At 38.1% G+C, this 24,665-nt stretch overlaps 1 protein-coding gene and 1 non-coding gene across 26 annotated transcripts in view; both read right to left on the minus strand.

Moving 5' to 3' along the window:
• TIA1 (TIA1 cytotoxic granule associated RNA binding protein) overlaps window positions 1-18,211 on the minus strand; it is a 36,310-nt gene extending 18,099 nt beyond the window's left edge. For 5 of the 25 annotated variants that reach the window (XM_036262574.1, XM_036262566.1, XM_036262567.1 and 2 more), the window contains exons 1-5: window positions 6,062-6,164; window positions 2,972-3,070; window positions 1,829-1,883; window positions 1,624-1,656; window positions 304-391 (exon numbers count right to left, since the gene is read on the minus strand). In XM_036262574.1, coding sequence (XP_036118467.1) covers window positions 304-391; window positions 1,624-1,656; window positions 1,829-1,883; window positions 2,972-3,070; window positions 6,062-6,079 — 293 coding nt within the window. In that variant the 5' untranslated portion in view covers window positions 6,080-6,164. Of the gene's footprint in view, window positions 1-303; window positions 392-895; window positions 1,015-1,231; window positions 1,465-1,623; window positions 1,657-1,828; window positions 1,884-2,971; window positions 3,071-6,061; window positions 6,165-10,642; window positions 10,898-12,178; window positions 12,314-15,965; window positions 16,019-17,290; window positions 17,376-17,958 lie in introns of those variants that run through there. The other 20 variants (XM_036262577.1, XM_036262582.1, XM_036262591.1 and 17 more) reach the window with 14 other exon arrangements.
• Window positions 18,212-18,544: 333 nt separating this feature from the next.
• Window positions 18,545-18,615, minus strand: TRNAG-CCC. Its single transcript has one exon. It is a non-coding gene; the product is annotated as a tRNA-Gly (tRNA).
• Window positions 18,616-24,665: the final 6,050 nt, after the last annotated feature.

Here is a 24,665-nt window from a genome sequence, read left to right on the forward strand (position 1 = left end):
CACTAAAGATTATGACCAAGCTAGCAAGACATTTACATATGAAACAGTATGTAGAATAGTAAATTTGTCTCTTAAAATTTAATACTAATTGAAAAAAAGACTAAGATAATTGAAGACCAAAGATTTATTTATCAATGGGAAAACAATCTTTGGCTCTTAACTGCTTGAATAATCTCTAAACATGTAATACATTACATTCAAGTGTTAAAATTAATGTCCAAAATTCACATTAAATTTTTGAAGTACTTCTGAATAAGATTGTTTCTAATTAAAAGTATTTTACTTTTATCTTCTGTTACTTACGATATTCTTCCAAATGGTGCAAACGCAGCTTTTATATCTTCAGTTGTAATTTCTGGACTGAGATCACCAACAAAGACATGGAAATGATCTTATAAGGGGAAGGAAGGGGAAGTGAAAAGAAAAATAAAATTTTAGAATTTAAAAATACTAAAATGTTTTCAATAAATTATTCTTAAAATAATTTAGGGATTATAGTAACATACAAACAAAACACTATTCTATATCTATACAAATCCTATCAATTTTCAACATAATCAATCAACGTGACAATACAGGAAAACTCTCCTAAAGACTGATATATCTAACTGAGAGTTATATTTCCACTTACAGCCAATTATTATACTGATCTAAGAAAATAAACTAATAATATATAACAAGTTCTGAAAAAAATTAATGGCTTAATTATCATTTTAATAATAATTATTTACATATAATCAGCTTACCACTATATTAAAGCTTTACAAATTATAATAAAATAGTGGTATTGTGAGTTATATAGACTAGATTTGCCTCAGTTAAGACAATTCACTGAAGCTAGCTACATGATATACTTGGTTTAACCATATTTTGTGAAGAACAAGCAAAGAAATACCTTGCATTGCAACAGTTTGATGTTAAAGTATTTGACAGTTTTCTCAAAAGCCAACAGTTTTGGTTGCCCAGACATTACACCATTCAGTTTATGTGAATCCATGTGCATGTGAACTAAGACTGAAGGCAACAGAATGAAAACAGTAATCCCTTCACTTTATATTAGAGCCATTAAAAAAGCATTGGAGAAAAATAACGATCCCATGTGAAGTTAAAAAAAAAAAAAAGACAATTCTCAAGAAAAGAAACACTTAAAAAATACGAAATAGTTGAATCAACACTTTAAAATACACATATATATTAATTTTGATAAAGTATATTTGGAAAGAAAAGTTACCCCTACTTGGCAGGCCTTAAGCAACATAATGCGTTGCCATTTGGGAAACACAGTTTCTGGAGCAACTCAAGCAATCTGAAGATCTGGATATGGAGCACAGACTGTGACCTCAAGGAAGCAGGGTATCTTGCCCTTTAGTTGGTGAAAGTATTTCTAAGGCATCAGCTGCCTCCAAGAGGGTCAGAGAGCTTGAAATAGCACCAAAGTAGTGGACAAGCCACACTTGGTCAACACTGGGAAGAAGGGGGAAAAATATTGCCAGAGAGACAAATAGAAATACGACTTCCTCCCTCCCCACTCCCCCCAATATCAAACAAACAAAAAAAAACTTCAAGTGGTTAGTGAATACCCTTTCAAGAGATTTCATTTTATGTTTAAGAAGATACAATTACCTTGTGAACGCTGTGTGCTGACAACGGTACTACCTGATGACAAAGATTAGATTTGTTCTTAAATTTATTAACACAAACACATTCAATCATATCTTAGGATAACGATCAAAACATTACTGCAAACATGTATGATGTTTATATGCTTTACAATAAAACTACTGTGCATAACAAATACAAACGTTCAAAGAGTATAAAATATACTTACTGCTTGTATCTTTCTTTTGACTGCTGGGGGTTGTTGCCCAATTCACTTTGACTTCCTAAAAAAATGTTTCTACATTTATATTCCATAAAAATAAAGCTCAAAATCAGATATTACAAGATCTTCATCTACATTCATACAGGACTGTGTATGTTTGAGATGAAATAGATACCAGTTCTGGTCACAGTTTCTCATCTTTTAAACTAGTTATGCAAATAATGTTGCCAAACCATAATCTCACATACTTCTCTGTTAACATTCAACAAACCTTTCTTATTTAAAGTACAATGAATTTTTGCCTTTTATTCTTCCCCATTAGTATGCAATGTTCCTAGATGTTTCATCCAAGTTTGAGTAATTCAACAAATATTTCAGTATTTACCATGTGCAAGGCACCATGAAAAATACTAACATAAACATGCCCTCTAAAATACTTATCCCACTTTTTTTTTAGAAAAGGTGCAACCTGCCCAGCCAGTGTGGTTCAGTTGTTGAGCGTCGACCCAGAGGTTACCAGTTCGATTCCCGGTCAGGGCACATGCCCAGGTTGTGGGCCAGACCCCAGTGGGGAGCATGCAGTAGGGGGGGGTCAATCGATGTTCTCTCTCATCGATGTTTCTCTCTCCCTCCCTCCCTTCCTTTCACTCTAAAAATCAATAAAGAAAAAAGAATTTAAAAGAAAAAGGTGCAAGCCAGGCATGTGTCCCAACTGGGAATCGAACCGGGACCTTTCAGTCCATGGGATGACACTCAATCCACTGAGCCACACCAGCTGAGCTATCCTATATTTTAAATAATGAACAGGATCTTTTGCTATAAAGTGAATATATAATGCTTCTAGAAAGGAAACAAGCCTGACTGGTGTGGCTCAGTGGACTGAGCATTGTTCCCATGGACTGAGAGGTCCTGGTTCGAGTCTCAGTCAGGGCACAGGCCTGGGGTTGTAGGCTTGATCCCCAGTAGGGGGCATGTAGGACGCAGCTGATGCATGTTTCTCTTACATGTCAATGTTTCTACCTCTCTCTCCCTTCCTCTCTCTCTCTAAAAAAATCAATAAAAACATTTTAAAAAATAAATATAAAAATGAAACAAAATTATGTAACTTAAAATTTCTAGTTCAAATCACCTTTAGTTATGATAGCTTACCTTACCCATTATCTTCCGCCCATTCATAGCAGCTAGTGCTGCAGCTGCATGACGATGCTCATAAAACTCCACAAAACAGTATGGATCATTTCCAGCTGTCTGTTGAAGAATAAAACAAAATAGCCAACATTAACTTTTATATTCCCATTTCCTTAAAATTATAACATCTCATTACCAGGCCATGAAAAATAGAGGGTCCACTCAACAAGCAAATCTTTGGATAAGGAAGTAAACACTTAAAAATGAGCTATTTTTAGCCCTGGCCAGTTTGGCTCAGCAGTTAGAGCGCTGGCCCAATGAGCCACGGGTTCAATTCCGGTCAAGAGTACATACCTTGGTAGCTGTTTGTCCCCAGCCCTGGTTGAGGGTCATGTGGGAGGCAACCAGTCCATGTCATTTCACATGAATGTTTCTCTCTCTCCTTCTCCCTCTCCCTCTATCTGAAGATAAATAGAAAAATATCCTCAGGTAAGGATTAAAAAAAAAAGCTATTTTATAGAAAGCTATCTTCATCAACAAATTATACTATGTTACTATATATAATTTAATCTTTTATTAATGACTAAGTGTCCTAATTATGGACAAATGAGTATCTGGCTACATTCTCCCCATCATCATATAATACAATCTTTTCTTTAAGCTACAGAGGTTAAGTTTGACTAGAACTCAACGTTTTCAAGAATTGCTACTGGCTTTTCTATCTGTTCCCTATGGTGTTACTTTTTATTGCTATAAATATACATATATTCGTGCTACCTTTAACTTAATAAACAGCAGAAAATATCAACCAACTATCTTAAGCTTGTTTCTAAAATATAAATAGGCTCTGAAGCCTGTTCAGAGTGGCTCAGAGGATTGAACATTGTCCCATGACCTGAGAGGTCCTGGTTCAATTCCCAGTCAGGGCACATGCCTGGGTTTTGGGCTTGATCCCCGGCAGGGGTTGTGCAGAAGGCAGCCGATAAATGTTTCTCTTTCACATCAATACTTCTATCTCTCCTTTCCTTTCTCAATAAAAAAATCAGTAAAAACATATTTTTAAAAATAATAATAAATAGGCTCTGAAAATTGAAGAGGTTCTCTGGTAAGTAAAGTTTTATAATAGGTTATAGGATCTGACATAATTTTTTAGCTGCTTAGTAGTCTTTTAGAAATTCTCTCCTCTTTTCTGCTAGTGTTCCAAGTAGTTGACATTTGATGACACACGAAGCCTGGATGTTTTATTTTAAAGAAAAAAAAACACCCAAAGTTTATAACAGTGCAAAATACCAAATGACTTCATAGACCATTTTAAAATTATTTCTATAATCTTTTAAGCAAGGATGTTAAATTAGGAAACCAAAAAATTATGATACTAGAATAAAGAAAGATACCATTTTGTTTCAAGCACAATTAGTAACTTTAAAAAGTCATTAAAAATGACTCTTTTTTTGCTGTTAATCCTCACCAGAGGATATATTTTCCCACTGATTTTTAAATAGAGCGGGAGGGAGGGAGAGCAAGTGAGAGACACATTGATTGGCTGCCTCCCACACAACCCCAACTAGGGCTGAGTATCAAACCAGCAACCCAGATACGTGTCCTTGACAGGAATCGAGCCCAACAACCCTTAGATCAGAGGGTCGACACTCTAACCACTGAGCAATACTGGCCAGGGCTAAACAATTACTTTTTAAATACCTAGTAAAAAGAGAGAAAAACTAGAAAACAATAGAAAAGAAAGTAGCAGATACACATATACACATATATGATTTTCTTTCTTGGGGAAAAGAAAACCAAAGAAGACTGAGATAAAAGCACTCTCTCCCTTTTCAATATGTTTTTATTGATTTTTTTTTGAGAGAGAGGAAGGGTGATAGAGAGATAGAAACACTGATGTGAGAGAGAAACATCAATCAGCTGCCTCCCTACTGGGGATCAAGCCTGCAATCTGGGCATGTGCTCTGACAGGGAATTGAACAGGGACCTCTCAGTCCATAGGATTACGCTCAATCCACAGAGTCACATAAGCTAGGCAAAAAGGACTCTCTTTAGCATTGTCTTTTCCATAAAAAAAAAAATTTTAATGTCTTTTTTGTACATATTATGATGCAGGGCTAACACCAATTAGATGAATTAATTCAATGTTTTTTCTATACATTAAGGTCTGATGGATGATAATCGCCCTAATGCAAGAAAAACTTGAATCATGTCCTTTATAAACAAAGTAAAAAACATTTCACAGTTTATTTTTGACCGAATGTCCCAATCTAATTATAATAACTGAATTTCTAGATTAGCCTATAAACTGATACTGAATATAAACAATTCTGATGCTTCGATGCACCTTAAAAAAGAATATGTGTGTGTGCATATTTCTCATTTGCTCTAGAAATGATTAGTTCTGCTCTTCATTTTTTTTCGAATTTTTTTTTTTTTAATCCTCACCCAAGAAAATTTTTCCATTTTTTTATTCAGATAGAGTAGGAGGGAAAGAGAGAGAGAAACATCGATGTGAAAGGGACACATCGAGTGGCTGCCACCGGCAGGACCCAACCAGGGCCAGGGACAAATCGCAACCAAGGTACATGCCCTTAGCAGGAACCAAACCCGGGCCTAACAGGACTGCAGGCCGACGCTCTAACCGTTGAGCCAAATCGGCCAGGGCTCTTCTTCCTTTATTTATTTTTATTTTATTTATTTTTATCCTCACCCGAGGACATTTTTCCATTTTTTGTTCAGGTAGAGTGGGAGGGAGAGAGAGGAAGGGAGAGAGAAACATCGATGCGAAAGGGACACATCGAGTGGTTGCCACCCGCACGACCAACCAGGGCCGGGGACAAACTGCAACCGAAGTACATGCCCTTAGCGGGAACCGAACCCCGGTCTCTGTGGACCGCAGGCCGACGCTCTAACCGCTGAGCCGAACCGGCCAGGGCACTTCTTCCTTTATTTAATAAAACAAGTTAAACTCAGTGACCAAAACTGATTCACTACAAATTCACTAAAATCCCTATGAACTCAGACTACATAAACTAATTTGAGAGTTCCTGCAGTAATGGATTTAAATAATGCATATAAATAAGGAGAAAGTTAACTTAAGTAAAATACCCTTACATCCATAATCATTTTGCAGTTTTTACAAGGTCCAATCTGGCTAAAGAGCTGGAGAATTAGAGCTTCTGTCACATCTCTGGAAAGGTTACCAACATACCTGAAACACAAAGAAGAACATTTACCATTTTCAATTTGCTTCTTTTGATCAGTTTCTAAAGTTGGTTACTGAAAATGAATTTAGGAATAGGTAGATCTTTACCTTAAACTACACTATTTGGGAATAGCTTATAAAAATTTGCCAAAACTTTAAAATATCTTTCAAAACAGATATAATATATGCAACCTTCAAGAATATTAACACTGCTAGTATAGGGGAAGTTAGTGTGTGTTTTTAGTCAAGGTGTTGCAAATTAAACCTGTTATTTCTAAGTTCCTAGGCTTACGTTAAGAAGGTATGCTTTAAAAATCTCTCAAATGAATCATTAGATATATAGAACATTTTATACAATCAATCCTGAAAAGCTTTGCAATTATTTCTACTACAGTATTACTAAGAACATTAAAATGTCCTCAAAAAAATTTTTTTTTCTTTCTTCTCACCCGAGGATATTTTTCCATTGATTTGTATAGTGAAGGGGGTGAGGGGGAGAGAGAGAAACATGGATGTGAGAGACACATTGACCAGCTGCCTCCCGAAACACCCTGACCAGAGCCAGGGATTGAACCTGCAACCCAGGTATGTGCCCTTGATTGGGAATCAAACCCGAGACCCTTTGGTCAGCAGGCCAACACTCTAACCAGTAAGCCAAACTGGCCACAGCTTCCATTTATTTTTAGAGAGAGTAGGAGGGAGAGAGAAGCATCCAGAGAAAGACACCATTGGTAGCCTCCTGTAGATGTCCTGACCAGGGCTGGGGATCAAACCTGCAACCCAGTTACATGCCCCTGACCAGGAATTGCACCCAAGATCCCTGGGTGTGAGGGCTGGCACTCTAACCACTGAGCACACAGACCAGGGCAAAATGGCCTCGATTTTTTTGTTAATCCCCACCCAAGAATATTTTTCCATTGATTTTTATTTTTTATATATTTTAATCCTCACCTGACAATATTTTTCCATTTATCATCAGATAGAGTGGGAGGGGGAAAGGAAGAGGGGGGGAGAGAGAGAGAGAGAAACATCGACTTGAGGGAAACACATCGACTGGTTGCCTCTGCATGACTCCAGCTGGGGCCAGAGATCCCATGTGCCCTTAACTGGGAATCAATCTCGAGACAGCCAGGGCAATGTCCTCAATTTTTAATTCATGATTTGCCTAACACTGTCCAATTTAGGTATATTTTGGTTTACACAATAAACTTATTTCTGAAAAACCACAGGTAAATCATTTATCAGGTGTTGTAAATGCTCACAAATGGATAGAAAACCTTTCAATGAATTATCATTGATCAGTGGATGTGGGGGAGTAGAAAGATTCCAGGAGAGGCCTTTAACAGTATGAATTGGTGACAAGCAAACTTAACTGGGGTAGTGTATTACAAGACCACATGACTGGTATAATTTTTATTTAAAGAATTTATAAATAAATTTTCTAAATGGGATTTTGAAACGAGATTAACTCTAGACTTGTTAGAAGTTTATTACTTCTGAAATCAGAGCATGTAGCCTCTTAACAACTGTAGTTTCTTACTCTTCTGCTAAAAATTCTTCAGAAAACATGTTGAAAGATATGGATTCTTTTCAGAAAAATAAACATCTATACATGTCAGAAGGCGTGGATTCAATTCCTTCCTTCCATTTACCCATTCCAACAAGGGTATACTGAGCGAATACTATAAAGGCCCTGGAATAGGTTAAAATGGAAAGGGAGTAAGTGCTAAATCTATCAAGTAGAATAATGATACTAAAAAAGCAAAACCAACAATTACCCAATAGCAATTTTTCCAGAATCGCAGAATATTACACCAAGTCCTCGTTCTAAAAATCAGTAATTAGAGAGTAAGAATTAAGCATTTACCTTGCTTTTTGAGCAGAAATTCCAGTGTAGTGTAATCTAATAGCTCTAGTTGATGACAGAAAAGCTCTTCTTTGACTAGAAAAATGCTAGTCAATAAATTTTGACAGACCACATTAAATTAACTATGTTTAAGCTCTATGGGTATTATACTACAAATATTTGAAGGGTGCCAAAGTTATCACATAGATCACTCAAATGAAAAGGGAAAATACTCTTTTAAAAAAAATACATTTTTATTAATTTTTTAAGATAGAGAGGAAGGCCCTGGCCGGTTTGGCTCAGCAGTTAGAGCATCGGCCTGTGGACCAATGAGTTGGAGGTTCGATTCCAGTCAAGGGCACATACCTCAGTTGCAGTTCGTCCCTGGCCCTGGTTGGGTCGTGCAGGAGGCAACCAGTCGATGTGGCTCTATCACATCGATGTTTCTCTCTGTCTCTATCTCTCTCTCCCTCCCTCCTACTCTATCTAATGATAAATAGAAAAATATCCTTGGGTGAGGAATTAAAAAAATAATGAAAGCACCATGGTCATGAAAGGCATTGTCTCATATTAAAAGAGAACAAAGAGACGTAACTACAGTGGTATCTTGGAATGAATCCTGGAACAGAAAAAAAAAAAGTAGAAAAACTGGGAAACTGGAATAAAGCTTATACTGTACCATGCTAAATTTTCTTAGTTTTGATAAATATATAGCATGGTTATAAAAGTTGTTAACATCAAGGGAAGCAGCGTGAAGGTTATATGAGAACTGTACTTTATAACTCTTGTGTGTCTATTCTCACTTGACTCTCGCACCCTTAAGAAACTGTCAAGATTGCAATGTCTAAAAAAAAGAAAAAGGCTCTTCGAGGGTGGGGTAGGAGATGGATGGAGGGTTATAAAGGTGAGGGAGGAAATGGGGGACATATGTAAAACTGTCAACAATAAAAATCTATACATTTAAAAAATGACTCTTCTGAAAATTTAATTCCAACATCTGTGTACTTGCATAAAGTTAGATAACCTAGTGACAAGTGTACAGTATTTGGGGAACCTGAATTTTATCATTTACTCTTTGTAAAATTGTCTAAGATTTTCTGAGAAATATTTTGAGTGACATTAACTAGTACGAAGATGTGAAATTATAAAACAAACAGCCTAGCAGGTGTGGCTCAGTGGACTGAGCGTCATCCCATGGACTGAGAGGTCCCAGTTTGATTCCCACTCGGGGCACATGCTTGGATTGCGGGATTGATCCCTAGTGGGGTGTGTGCAGGAGGCAGACAATTGATGTTATCTCTCTCCCTTCCTCTCTTAAAAAAAAAAAAAAATCAATAAAAACATAAAACAACAAACAAACAAAACCATACTTTAAAAAGCACCATGGGGGCCCTGGCCAGGTGGCTCAGTTGGTTAGAGTGTCATCCTGATATGCCAAGGTTGTGGGTTTGGTACCCAGTCAGGGCACATATAAAAGCAACCAGTAAGTGGAACAACAACTTGATGTTTCTCTCTCTCTCTCTCTCCCCCTCTCTAAAAATAAACAAACAACTAAATAAAGTACTATGGTCTGTATTACCTTTACACTTATTTATCATTTTAAGTATTTGTTTTTTAGAGAGAGAAGAAGGGAGAGATAGAAACATAGGCAAATGGAAGAAACATAGATCGGCTGCCTCCTGCACGCCCCCTACTGCAGATGGAGCCTGCAACATGGGGCATGTGCCCTGACTGGGAATTGAACCAGAACTTATCAGTCTATGGGACTATGCTAAATCCACTGAGCCACACCAGCCAGGCATGTTTGTTTATTAGATGTAAGCTCCAGGAACCTCTATCAATTAACTCTACACACAGCTGTTTAGAGAAATGCTTTTCAAAGGAAGTTACAGAAACAATTTACTCTTAGCCTTAGGCACCATTGTAGTAAACTATAAGTAACATACATAACATTTTCATATAAAAAAAAAAATCAAAAGACAACATCTCTTTTTGTTCCTTATGCTAATACAAATACCCCATTACATTCGTCTTTTCTTTTTACCAGTAAGTTAATCATTAATACCTATCTCAAATTTTCAGACCAACTTAACAATGTTATTACTTTTCAAGTCTATTCACTAAATAAGCAGGAGTTTGAGACAGAACACCCAAATGTGAAATCTGCAGATCCTTTTTCTTTTAAAATTGTCTTCTTTATTGATTTTAGAAAGAGAGGAAGGGAAATGGAGAGATAGAAACATCGATGAGAGCCCTGGCTGGTTTGGCTCAGCGGTTAGAGTAATGACCTGCGATCCAGAGAGACCCAGGTTCAGTTCCCGCTAAGGGCACATGCCTCGGTTGCAGTTTGTCCCCAGCCACTGGCTGGGTTGTGTGGGTGGCAACCATTCGATGTGTCTCTCTCACATCGATGTTTCTCTCCCCACCCCCATCTGAACAAAAAATGGAAAACTGTCCTCAGGTGAGGATAAAAATAAATAAATAAAACTGTTATATATATATATATAAAAAAAGAAATAAACATCGGAAACATCGATGAGAGATAACATCAACTGGCTGCCTCCTGCAGGCCCCCCACTGGGGATCTGGCCCCACAACCTGGGTATGTGCCCTGACTGGAAATCAAAACAGCGACCACCTGGTGTAAACAGAGATATCAGTCCTGAACATAAGGATTAAAGAAGCAGAGTTGAAAATAACACATTTTGGTGGCAAACAGCAATGAGTCCATGTCCAGTGAATTTGGTCCTCAGTGGACTCCATACTAGTATATTTTCTGGAATGGCCTGTGACTTGATTAGGACTATGGCCTAACAGTTCTCTTCTTTCCTGAATGTTTCCTTTTTTGCGTGCGCGTGTTTCATCCTCACCTGAGGACATTTTTTGCATTCATCTTCAGATAGAGTGGGAGGGAGAGAGGGGTGAAAAGAGAGAGAGAAACATTGACGTGAGAGAGATACATCGACTGGTTGCCACCCACACAACCCCAACCGGGGCCTGGGACAAACTGCAACCGAGGTATGTGCCCTTAGTGGGAACTGAACCTGGGCCTCTCTGGTCCACTGGCCAACGCTCTGACCACTGAGTCAAACCGGCCAGGGCTCCTGAACATTTTCTAAGACAGGTTCTGTAATCCTCCTGCAAATTTTGTAGTGTCCTTTATTTTCTTAATAAATTCCTTTTATTGTTAAATTTTTTTTTTTTTTTACTGCTGGCATTTAAGAAAATCCTGATAGCCCTGGATGGTTTGGCTCAGCAGTCAGAGCATTGGCCTGCAGTCCACAGAGACCCGGGTTCGGTTCCTGCTAAGGGCACGTACCTTGGTTGCGGTTTGTCCCGGCCCTGGTTGGGTCATGCGGGAGGCAGCCACTCGATGTGTCCCTTTCACATTGATGTTTCTCTCTCTTTCTCTCTTCTCTCTCCCTCTCACTCTATTTGAACAAAAAAATGTAAAAATGTCCTTGGGTAAGGATAAAAAAAAGAAAATCCTGATAAGACACAAAAATTGATCCTCAGCCCTGACTGGTGTCACTCAGTGGTTAGAGTGTTGGCCTATGGATTTGATTTCCAGTCAAGGGTATGTACCTGGGTTCAATTCTCAGCCCTTAAGGGTCATGTGGGAGGCAACCAATCAATGTCTCTCTCACATGGATGTTTCTCTCTTTCTCTCACTTTCCCCCTCGCCCTCTCCCCCTTCCACTCTATCTAAAAATCAATGAAAAAATATCCTCGGGTGAGGATTAACAAAAATAAAATAAAATATTTTAAAAATCTGCCACAGCCTGGCCAGTGTGGCTCAGTGGCTGAGTATCAACCCATGTACCCAGAGGTCGCTGGTGTGATTCCTGGTCAGGGCACAAAGCCGGATTGTGGGCCCGGTCCCCACTGGGGGGGGGGGGCATGCAGGAGGCGGCCAATCAATGTTCTCTCTCATTGGTGTTTCTCTCTCTCTCCCCCTCTCCCTTCCTCTCTCTCTAGAGTCAATAAAGAAAAAAAAAATCCACCACATGTTGGTATGGGACCAGCCAGTTCCATGCCTCCACCCCTCCTACCAGTCTTGATGTGGCTTCTTAAAAACACGAAAACAAAAAATCAATACTCAGAACAGTTATAAGCCCAGGTTCCCTAATATGATGTTCTATTGGACTACTAAACAAAATTGTAATTTTCTTACATTTATTAGTTTTTATTTTTCAAAATGTTTTGGGAATAACATTAAAATATCCCTTTTTAGCTGTTCCATGGACTTCTTGTTACAGCATGGATTGAAGTATCCCATGTTATATCACCTCTGAGATCATAAATCAATCTGTGCAGAATGGAAAGTAAAAACAAGAGTAGAAGAGAATTAACTTTAAGGCAAATAGACTTCAAAAAACTAAAAAATGTCTTCCTGCCCCGGCCAGGTTAGAGTGTCATCCCCCATACACCAAGGTTGCAAGTTTGATCCCCGGTCAGGGCACGTACAGAATCAACCAATGACTATGTGAATGAGTGGAGTGACAAACTGATGTTTCTTTCTCTCTCTAAAATCAATAAATACAGATTTTTAAAAAAAATTAGTTTAAAAAAATTGTTGCCCTGGCCAGTTTTGCTCAGCAGCTAGAGTGTCGGCCTATGGACCAAAGAATCGAGGGTTCGATTCCAGGCAAGGGCACGTACCTCGGTTGTGGTTGGGTCCAGGCCCTGGTTGGGATTATGCAGGAGGCAGCCAATCAATGTTTCCTTCTTACATCGATGTTTCTCTCTCTCTCCCTGCCTCCCATTGTATCTGATGATAAAAGAATATCCTCAGGTGAGGATTAAGGAAAAAAAAAAATTGTCTTCCTTGGCCAACTGGATAAATGAATATGAACTATGATCAGTTAAAAATACTGTATCGCCCTGGTCAGTTTGGCTCAGTGGTTAGAACAGTGGCCTATGGAACGAAGGGTCAAGGGCTAAATTTCTGGTAAAGGGCACGTACTTGGATTGCATGTTCAATTCCCAGTCTCAGTTGGGGTTGTACGAGAGGCAACCAATCAATGTGTCTCTCTTGCACTGATGTTTCTCTCTCTCCCTCCCTCCCTCCCTCCCTTCCACTCTATCTACAAATCAATGGAAAATTATCCTCAGGTGAGGATTAACAAACACATAAACAAAAAAATATTGTATCAATGCAGTCTCCTTAATATGAAAATTGTATCATGGTTATATAAGAAAATGCCCTTGTTCTTAGAAAATACATGTTAAAGTAGGCCTAAACTGTAATGTCTTCTCAAATGGTTTAGAAAAAACAAATAACTGCATTCTCAGAATTATTTTTGAATATTTGGCTATTAGCAACCGGTAAATACACTAGAAAGTTATTTAACTCGCCCTGGCAGGTATGGCTCAGAGGTTAGAGCGTTGGCCTGCGGTCCAGAGAGATCCGGGTTTGGTTTCTGTTAAGGGCACGTACCTCGGTTGCAGTTTGTCCCTGGCTCTGGTTGGGTCATGCAGGTGGCAACCTCTTGATGTGTCCCTTTCATGTCGATGTTTCTCTCTCTCTCTCTCTCTCCCTCCCTCCCTCCTACTCTATCTGAACAAAAAATGGAAGAATGTCCTCGGGTGAGGATGATAAAAAAAAAAGTTATTTAACTCTTCAAAGTACTATTTTTGTTACTTTTTTGCAGGTTTTAAATTTTTCAGAATAGCTCGGCTGGTGTGGTTCAGTGGATTGAGCATAGTCCCATGGACTGAGAAGTTCTGGTTCAATTCCCAGTCAGGGCAAATATGTCTAGGTTGCAGGCTTGATCTCCAGTAGGGGGCATGCTGGAGGTAGCCAACTGAGGTTTCTCTCTCTCTCTCCCTCCCTTCCTCTCTCTAAAAAATCAATAAAAACATATTTAAAAAAACATTTTTTTTCAGAATAAAAAGGTACCTGAGAAGATTCAGTGGAGGAAGTCACCAATATTACCAATGAAAACTTGACATTCTGCCAGGGATAGGATTTTATATCAATTTAATAACATATTTTTGAAGTTGATAACTACGCTCAAACAGGTATAAAGCTGGAATCTAAAACATTAAAAATATTAATTTATATTACTACAGCTCTAGAAAATTTAACCTAAAGAAAATATTTACAAAGCAGAATGCTGTATTCAGCTGTTTTGAACCACGATCATTGTATAAAAATGGAGAATTTTATAGAAGGCATCTGTGAACATTTGAATAAAAAACATAAATAAACAGGTATTTAGTTAATGATAAATTATACACACACACACACACACACACACATATATTTGTTGTTGTTAATCCACATCTGAGGATATTTTTTCCATTGATTTTTAGAGTGAGTGGAGGGAGGGAGGAAGGGGGTTGTGGGAAAGAGAGAAACATTATTAATGTGTCTCTCAATTGGTTGTCTTTCATACGCGCCCCTACAGGGGGCCGAGGATTGAACCTGCAACCCAGATATGTGCCCTTGACTGGGAATCGAACCTTTGGTGCGCAAACCAACACTCTAATCACTGAACCACACCAGCCAGGGCAAGAAATGTTTATTCATACTATATATCTACTGTCTAGAACCATGCCTGGATCACTATAAATGCTCTGTAAATATCTTTATGAAGCGATAACTGCACTCACAGAATTACTTTAGAATATTTGCAATTTACTAGGAAATTATCCCACTTTGCCTGAGTTACTCTAGTTCAGGGGGGAAAAGTGCATAGCTTATACTAATTAAAAAATTATGTAGCCCTGGCCGGTTTGGCCCAGCGGTTAGAGCATCGGCCTGTGGATCAGAGAGTCCTGGGTTCGGTTCCCGCTAGGGGCACGTACCAAAAAAAAAAAAAAAAAAAAATGTAGAACAGTAAATGCTCATACACACACGTACACACATATATGCATTTATATAGGCGAAAGTAGGCACAGAGTTGTATGCTATTATTATTGTATTATTTCCTTATGAACTGTAAACCTACATTTGCCAATACACAGCACACACACACACACTATATACCAGCATTCTAACTTTACTATTAAACTGTCTACTCTTCAAAGGATAGTGTGTTGCATGATAGCTGAAACCCTCTTATGTTATTAGCTACCATCACCTTCACTTGAAGATCAGACTAAACATATACAGACCAGCCTGAACAAATGTATTTAACACTATGCCTGAAGATATCCTAGAAATTCATGCTCTCAAGACTGTTCTCATTTTTACTTATATTTTGCAACTATCATTTTATTTATTTTTTAATCCTCGAATAATCCAAGGATATTTTTCCATTGTTTGTTCAGATAGAGTGGGAGGGAGAGAAGAGCGAGAGAAACATGGATGTGAAAGGGACACATCGAGTGGCTGCCACCCGCACATCCAACCAGGGCCGGGGACAAACTGCAAACGAGGTACACACCCTTAGCGGGAACCAAATCCTAGTCTCTCTGGACTGCAGGCCAGCGCTCTAACCACTGAGAAAACCGCCAGGGCCAAACTATCATTTTAAATAACTGAATTACACATTTGTAAATAAACCCACTTACTGTTGACTTCATTCTCACATCCCACATCCAATCCACTGGTAACTGCTATTGCTCTACTTTCAAAATATCTCCAGAATCAATTCACTTCTCACAATATATTTTTTCCAAAGTACTGCTGGCAAGAAACTGAATATTGGCAATCTCTAACTTAACAAGGTGACGCTGAACACTTACTTGTTGCAAATGAAAGCATATTCTCTGAGCCTTTTAGATACCATAGGTGATACTGAGATTCAGACTACATTTTACCCCCAAGAATGAGTAATATCTGAATTCACTGCTTGGAATTATACCAGTTTTTAAAACAAATTGATCACTTACCACAAAAAAGATACTGTGCTAAGAACATATTAAAAGCCCCTGACTTCCAGGGTCATTAAAACAAACTTTTATATTAAAAGTAAAAACACTGATGGGAAAACTTAGGAATTAGCACCTACTCATGTCTAATCAAGATAGGTCTCACTGGAAGAATGGGAGCTTTGGTTGAAGGCTGTGGAGGCAAAGAAGGACACAGTAGGACATGTTAGAGCTTGGACTTTGGAAAAAGGATTCTTGGATGGGATGTTCTAGTTAAGTATACATGGCAAAATTTGTCATAAGTGTAAGAGCTAAGAGCTGAGGACAGAAGAGTTGCAGGAAGATGAACAAACAGGTATATGACCTTGGGTGACTTCAATTCTAAGCTTAGCTTTTCCTCAGCTGCAAAACTGGACCCATTTACTGCAGAGTTCTAATGAGGATTAAAGAAACAGGTAGAGCACCTTACACAGAACTGCAAATCATAAGCACTCTACGTATTTGTAGAACAAAACCTCCTTCATTATTTCTCCTGTAATGGTTGGTCTCCTGTCCCCAAGCTATTAAACTGCTTTTGTAGAATGGCCTGAGAGAGCTGAAGTTGTCTTCATTATTTGATATTCCCAAATCAACATGCTAAAAAGGTTAAGATCCCGAATATTTCTGGCAGTTTCTGAAACTGAAAATTTTGAAATAATTTAAGAATTTTAAATTTGAAGACATTATAAAAGATGAGCTATGTTTAACTCAATATACTGCCGGCTATCATACTTCTGGCAAAGAGATAAGAGGGAAAAAAGGTTTCCATAAACTCTATGGGGGGGCTAATAGTTTTCTAGGTAGTAGTCACCTACAGATATAATCTTTCAAAAAACAAAGCTCACGTACCAATTGCTGCATCCAATTAAAAAGATACTTAAGGTAACTAACATCATCAGATAAACCAGCAAAAAGTTTGATGTTAAGAAAACAAGTGTGACTATATTTCTCACAAAGATTACAAAAACAGAAACTTTTGGTGGAGAAAAAAATAACTGATTACATTGTACTTCATAACAACTATAATGTCTAGATAGAGTTCCCAAAAGAAACCTAAAATTGTGAGGCACAGAGTTCTTAAACTGCCAATATTTTAAGAATATAAACAAAAAAGCATGTAAAAAAATCTCATCAGATTCCCCCCCCCCCCCCCCGAAAAGCAACAATGACAGAATCAACTCATCCCACCATACTTTGAAAAACAAAGGAGGATGCTGTGGGGGAAACGACACAACAAAGAAAATACCCAAAGCTGAGATCATTTAACACTCACTGTAAAAATTCTCAGAGGTGACTAATTACGTTATGGCTTTTATCAGCTGTTGTTTCATAAAAGCTGCCTGCTCTTTCGGCGACATGTCAATCATAACAGTAGCAAGCAATGATAAAAGTGTATTACGTCTACCTCCCCTCAGTTGATATATACCTCCGGGTGAGAGTTCCATTTTTCAAAAGCAGTTTCAAAATCCTTAGTGTGTCCGGTTTTAGGCTTTTTGGTTGGGGGGTCGGGGGAGGGAGTGCTATTGAAGGAAAGCCAAAGAGAGGTTAAAGAATAATATTTGGCTTTTTTCCACTTGGCAACTGTGAGAATAAAGTTTACCTCACTGAAAATGAGTATAAGCAGCCTCAAAAGAATTAATCAGAAAAACGAAATAAATAAAAGAGTTTCAGTTGGAAATCAACGTAAAATTAAAGGGAGTCGGCTGGACAGATCAAAAGAGTTTAATGAAGAAGAGGGGGCGGGAAAAAAGGAAAGCAAGGGACAAAAAGAAGGTTCGCCGAGTTCTAAAAAGGGGTTTGAATGAAAAAGTCTAGTCTCCAGGCCCGAGACCGCAGAGGGCAGGTGGCGAGGCCAAAGGCCACGCTGTGGTGTAAGGCGAAGGGATTAATTCCAGGGGTTGAGCCCCGAATCCCTCCACCTCGTCCTCTCACAGCCCAGGTTTCGGTCCCTAAGCATCCAGGTGTGCGCTAAGGAGAGGGAATCGTGATATCGCGGCGTCCACTGTGGACAATTGGCTGGGGAGCAGCGAAGGGCCAAGGCCTCCCTCCGGGACGACCACCATCCCGCCCCCCTCATCGTTGCCTCAGACTCACAGAGTCTTGGGCATCTCGTCCTCCATGGCTGCTGCTGTCGCGGCGGCGCCTCTGAGTCCAGCTCCCTAACCTTTACTACCTCCCAAAACGTTTGAGTGGCTCTGGATGCAGAATAGCGGGATTTCTCGGCTGAGCGGAGGTTACTCCGCCTCCTTCTTCGGCGGCAATTACACTAAACCGCCCGGCCCAGCGCGAACAATGAAGCCCCAGTACAAGATGGCGGCGAGCCGGGAGCCTAGGAGCAGCCAGCGAAGTGGCCCGGACCGCGCAGGCGCAGAATAATCTTGCACTTTCAACCTTCCGGCCGCGAAGCGGCACCTCAATCCATAGGTTCCACTTGTTGCGCAGCCTCCCCTGCGTCCGACATTCGGAATGTCTCCGACTGCGCAGGCGTAAGGGTTAACTATTTCGGGACTTGCCTTTTGGTCTTTTGAAAATTTGTCTTCCCTCTCCAGATTCGAGTGTTTCAGCAGTGAATTATGACATGGAAATTTTCATAAAAATTAAAAATTGTAAATGTTTCCAGAGGAAGAAAATTAAAAAAAAAAATCTTCATGTTTATCTCTTGGCGGGAGTGAAAAATGGCTGCGCCGCCCGGGAATCGAACCCGGGTCGCAAGAATGGGAATCTTGCATGATACCACTACACCAGCGGCGCTGTTGGTGAGAAGCTGTGCTGAAATGTTTTAGGACTAAATACAAACGAACATTCGCTGTTCGGGGGATGATTTGTTTATTCATTTAAAAATAGAAGTCTGAGAGTTTATAATCTGTTGTTTTTCGTTGGTATAAAAAATAATTTCTCTTCTCTAATCCAAATACAATTGAATGGATGTTCTTACTTTTTTTCTGTACAGGAAAGGTTCAATTAAATTTTTTTTATTTTAAAAAAGTTTCCAGACAAAAACTTACAACAATATGGTGGTTATCAGAGGGAAGGGGATGGGGGCAGGTGAAGGGTAAAGGAGGTTAAATATATGGTGAGGTAAGAAGATTTGACTTTGAGTGGTGGGCACACAATGTAATATACAGAAAATGAATTTTAGAACTGTACACTGGAGACCTATATAATTTTATTAACCAATGTCGCTCCAATAATTTTAATTTAAAAAATAAAAATAAAAAATCTATAATTTATATCTATTAAAAGTTGTTTTTTTTTTTATATTAATTTTAGAGAGAGAGAGAGAGAAAGAGAGAGAGAGAGAGAAACATCCATGAGAGAGACCATCATTGGCCACCTCCTGCCTGCCCTTAACTGGGGTTCGGGGTAAACCTGGGCATGTGCCCTGATGGGGAATTGAAGCTGTGACCTCCTGGTTGCATGGGTCGCCGCTCAACCACTGAGCTACACCGGCCGGACATATGTATCTATTTTTAAAAAGTAAAAATTTCATCAAGAAGAATTTGTCTTGTTTGTATTAATCAGATTTTTGAGAGCCAGGAAAGTATTTCCAGATCTTTGCTGAATTTTTTTTTATTTGCATTTTTGTGGTATACTCAATGTACATTGGAAAATATTTTTTAAATAATTATTTAATGCAAATTGATCAAAATTATCCTAAAACCAAATGAGTCAGGAGATACAAAATTTCAGTCCTCTTTGAGGGGAAGCAGAAAAATAAGGGCTTTGAAATGTGGTTTAATGTACCCATTATGCATTTTGTATTGCATTTCATAAGTTACGTGAAATTTTTTTTTTAAATATAGGAGAATGTGCACATCCAAAATGTGATGTCCTCTTGGAAGTAGTTCCTTTATACTGTGATACTTTTGGATTTCCGTTTTTGGAATTGTCTTTAGAATCAGTAGCACATTTTTTTGAACTTTATTTAAAGAGATAAATAAGACAAATGTTAACGGTGGATAGTATTTTCTAACAGCTTTTTAATATAATTCACATAACTTACAATTTGTCCATTTAAAGTACAGGTTAGTGGTTTTGGTGTTTTCACAGAGATTTGCAACCATCATTATAATCAATTGTAGAACATTTTAATCACTCCAAAAAGGAAACCCTTATCTATTAGCAGCCAGTCCCTATTCCCCATCCCACCCCACTCTCCAGTCCACTAATCTGACTGTATAGATTTGCCTGTTTTAGACATTTCAAGTAAATGGAATCATGCAATAATGTATGTGGTCATTTGTTATGGGTTTCTTTAATTTAGCATTATGCTTTTTTGGTTAATCCATGTTGTAGCATATATCAATACTTAATTCCTTTTTGTAGCCAAATAAAATTTCATTGTATGGATATAGCAGAAGTCATTTTTAAGCTTTAAAAACTTTATTAGATCTTTATTACTTTATTTCTTATATATTATATTTATTAATAAAGTTTTATTGAAAACTTGATTCGAGTTTCAAAGTTGGAAAAGTAATACATGCTCACTGTGACAAGTGAAACAATATAGGTAAATAAGGAAGAGATTAGTAATTCCCTCATTCTTCCTCTCTTGAGGTAATTAATGTTAACAGATTAGTCTATAAGCTTCCACATCTTACTTTATATGCATACAGATGCACATGTATATAAGTACTCGGGGTTGTTTGTTAATTAAAAAAAATGTGGTTATGCTATGGACATTACTTTGCAAGTTTCTTTTCCAACTTAAACTTACATTATGGGTGTTTCCAGTTCAACTAATACAGATCTAATTAATTTTTAAAATAATTGCAAAATAGTCCATAGAATGAATTTGCCACAGTTTATTCAATGTTAAATTGTTCAAATGACCATAGATACAATATTGATGGACATTCAGGTTACTCCTTTTTTTCCCTACTGCAAACAATATTGTAATAAGCATCCTGTACATATATTTTTATAACTGATTCTTTTATTTCTGTAGAATAGATTCCCAAACATAGGATTTCTGAATTAAATAGTATAGCTATATATCTTTTTTTTTCTTTATTGATTTTTAGAGAGAGAAGAAGGGAGAGGGAGAGAGTGATAGAAACAGGGAGAGGGAGAGAGAGAGAGAAACATCGATGACAGAGGACATCCATTGGCCACCTCCTGCATGCCCCCTACTGGGGACTGGGCCCACAACCTGGGCATGTGCCCTGACCCGGAATTGAACCAGTGACTTCTTGGTGCATGGGATGATGCTCAACCACTGAGCCACACTGGCTGGGCAGTATAGGTATACATCTTAATAAATAACTGTTTTTAGAAGTTTTAGTCATTCACACCCCCACCAACAATATTTGAAAGTCATTTCTCGAGATCTCTAACCACTCTACCGTATTTTCTCCTGCAGTAAGATGTTATTAGTCTTATTAATTTTTGCCCATATCATACATAAAAAATAGTATCTTCTTGTTTTAATTTTAATTCGTCTAAACTACTACTTTAGTCGAGCATCTATTCATGTGTATTTTTTTGAACATTGAACTTGCTTTCTTTTTTATAAATTGTGTATTCATAGACTTGGTCCATATTTATATTGAGTTGTTCATCTCTTTTTAGCAATTTGTAGAACTCTTTGTATGTTTGTGATATATACCACAATCTTGTCTGTTTTTTTGTTTGTTTGTTTTGTTTTGTTTTTTATCCTCTTCCGAGGACATTTTTCCATTTTTTGTTCAGGTAGAGTGGGGGGGGGAGAGAGAGAGAGAGAGAGAAACATCGACGTGAAAGGGACACATCAAGTGGTTGCCACCCACACAACCCAACCAGGGCCGGGGACAAACTGCAACTGAGGTACATGCCCTTAGCGGGAACTGAATCAGGGTCTCTCTGGACCGCCGGCCGACGCTCTTAACTGCTGAGCCAAACCGGCCAGGGCTTCTTGTCTGTTTTATTAGTGGAAAAATTTCTTCTCATGAATTATTTTTAAAAACTTTTTAAATTCTTTAGAAAATGTTTGTTTTTTGTAGTCAGATATGTTTATATTTTCTTATATCAGTTTTGAAATACCTGTCTTGTCTAAGACAGAATTAATATCATTTAGAATATTTAGAATAAGAAAGAAGTGAGATGTGAAGAAGTAAAATGGTATGAAAATGAATTTCTTTAAGGTAGTTTCAAAGAAGAAAAAAGGCATGGAGCAGATACAGAATTATAGATTTGAGTGTTGTCAAAGGTAAAGCCAAACACTAAATTTTAAATTTTAATCATAATATTCTATTACAATGGGGAAAAGAGTACAGCATGAACTGAACTTTGATTTATGCAGAGGTGACTTGGCCCTTTCAAGGAAGAATGAAGAAGTAGGGAGGGGATGAGCAGGTGCCCAGTAAAGTCAGGAAAGTGAAAGATCATAAAAATTGAGAATGGGGGATCGGTATGTATCAGTTAGGCTCCTACAATCCCATAGAGATTGGGACACGGCTCTATTTTCATGTGTTGGATGGAGCAAACAGTAAATTATTTGGGGAACCTTGAGTTTTCTCAGGCACTTTAGGGGGAATTAGGATTATTCCAAAGAGGCAGCTCTGAGCTGTTAGAAACTATGTTAGTACTTTGTTCAAGTCTTTATAGGCCAAAGTTGAGGCCTAGTCAAGAAGAGGGCTCAGAGGAGCGGGGTTAGAGTTTGAAGGAGAGAATCTTAAGTGTTTTGCTTTCTAGGGAGATTGCTTTTTTGAACAGCACTCTTTGAATAAATGTTTGTTACATTACCTTATTATTACCCTTCATATATGAGGTAATATCTCCCCCACCCTCCACCCCGCATGATGTTTAAAAAAATCTGTCTGAGTTTCAGTGGCAGTATTATTTTAAAAGGCAAGAGTGTAGAATAAGACAGCCTTCGATCTACCTCCCACTTCTCCTACTTTTCTTGTCTTTTACACTGTCTCTTCACTGTGTCCTTTCACTAAACTTTCCCAAGGTATCAGTAGCAGAAATGAAATTTTCCAAATATAACACTTGTGTTAAGGTGATTTACATTCTCAAATCTAATTAACCAACAGAAATTTATTGAGGGTGTAGTAGGCTTAATGCACTTAGCTGTTGTGGGCATAATGCAATTTGAAAATAGGAAAGTAAAAAACACACATAGTTTAGTTCTTTCTTTGTAATTTCTAGATGTAATGCAAAAGAGGACTGACTTAACCTTCATATTTTCATGTTCTTAAGTGGAAGTGTTTATTTCTTGTAAGACTTGCATCTTGTTCCATTAACACTTCCACTCCCCCTTTCTTACTCTGCTCCACTGGCCTCCTTGCTGTTCCTTAAACGCACCAGTCTTCTTGCCTGGAAATTTGCTCAAATGCCATCCTACTCAATGAGGCATACCCTAACCATTATATTTAAAATTGCAACCCATTACAATTCCTCATACATGATTTACTTATTTATTCTAATTACCATGTCTCCTTTCACTAGAATGTCAGCTTCATTAGAATAAATATATATATATTTTTATCCATACCCAAGGACATTTTACCATTTTTTTGTTCAGATAGAGTGGGAGGGAGAGAGAGAGAGAGAAACATTGACGTGAAAGGGACACATCGAGTGGTTACCACCCTCACGACCCAACCAGGGCCTGGGACAACCTGCAACTGAGGTACGTGCTCTTAGCAGGGAACCAAACCCAGGTCTCTCTGGACCGCAGACCGACGCTCTAACTGCTGAGCTAAACCGGCCAGGGTTAGAATAAATCTTTTTTAAAATTTGTTTTGTTCACTGATTTTTCTCATATCCCGCCATTTAGAAGGAACTCAATAAATATTCGTCCAGTGAATAAATGCTTTTCCCACTGAATTTTCTACTTCCTTTCTCCACGTTCAATCTTTCTTTTCCTTCTTCCCTCCCTCCCTCTCTCCCTCCTTCTCTCTCTCTCTTTCTTCTTTCTTTTTAGTATCATTTATTTTCCCTAGAATCTGAATACAATTAACTGTAGCAAGACAGTACTCAATACTATTTAAACCTCATTTTAGGTTCTTTAAACTACGAAGTGTTTGTAAATGTGAATTCATATTCCAGTAAAACTGGAAAACTAAAATTTGATATACTAATACATTTACTCAATATTGATGTTAACTACACAATTTTATAAGTAACACGTGGAATTATAACAGAATTTGGCCTTTATAAACTAGCTTACATATAAACTAAGTTACTCTTTGCTTATTTGTACTAACCTTTTTAATGTTGCACCAACAGAATCCCTCCCATAGCTTTTACTATGTAAACAGATCCCTCCCCTAAGACAAAGTGAACAATAAAGTTCCCACCTAGAATAAAACCTTAACAGAATTATCCAATTCTAAAATATCAGCAGATATAACACCAGAAATAGGTTATGGGCAACTCTTAAGTCTTTTACCTAAGTAGCATAATAGAAAGTTAAAGTGTTGATCAAAGGAAGGAACACACAGGTTCAAGATTGTGGGTTTGATCAACCAATGAATGCATAAATGAGTGGAACAACAACTTTATGTTTTTTTCTCCCCTTCCCCTCTCTCTAAAATCAATAAATTAAACATACACACACACACACACACACACACGCAGGTTTCTCATTGTTTTAAGGGATCTCAAAATTCAGTGATGTTCTTGGCCAGTGTGGCTCAGTTGGTGGGGCATCATCCTGTGCACAGAAAGTTTGCTGGTTTTATTCCCAGTCAGGGCACAAGCCCAAGATTCAAGCTTAATCCCTGGTAGGGAGTATGCAGGAGGCAGTGATGGATATTTTGCTCTCACACTGATGTTTCTCTCTCGCTCTCTCCCTCTCCCTAAAATAAATAAAT

The sequence above is a fragment of the Molossus molossus genome, unplaced genomic scaffold (genome assembly GCF_014108415.1).
Source record: "Molossus molossus isolate mMolMol1 unplaced genomic scaffold, mMolMol1.p scaffold_m16_p_15, whole genome shotgun sequence".
NCBI lineage: Eukaryota > Metazoa > Chordata > Mammalia > Chiroptera > Molossidae > Molossus > Molossus molossus.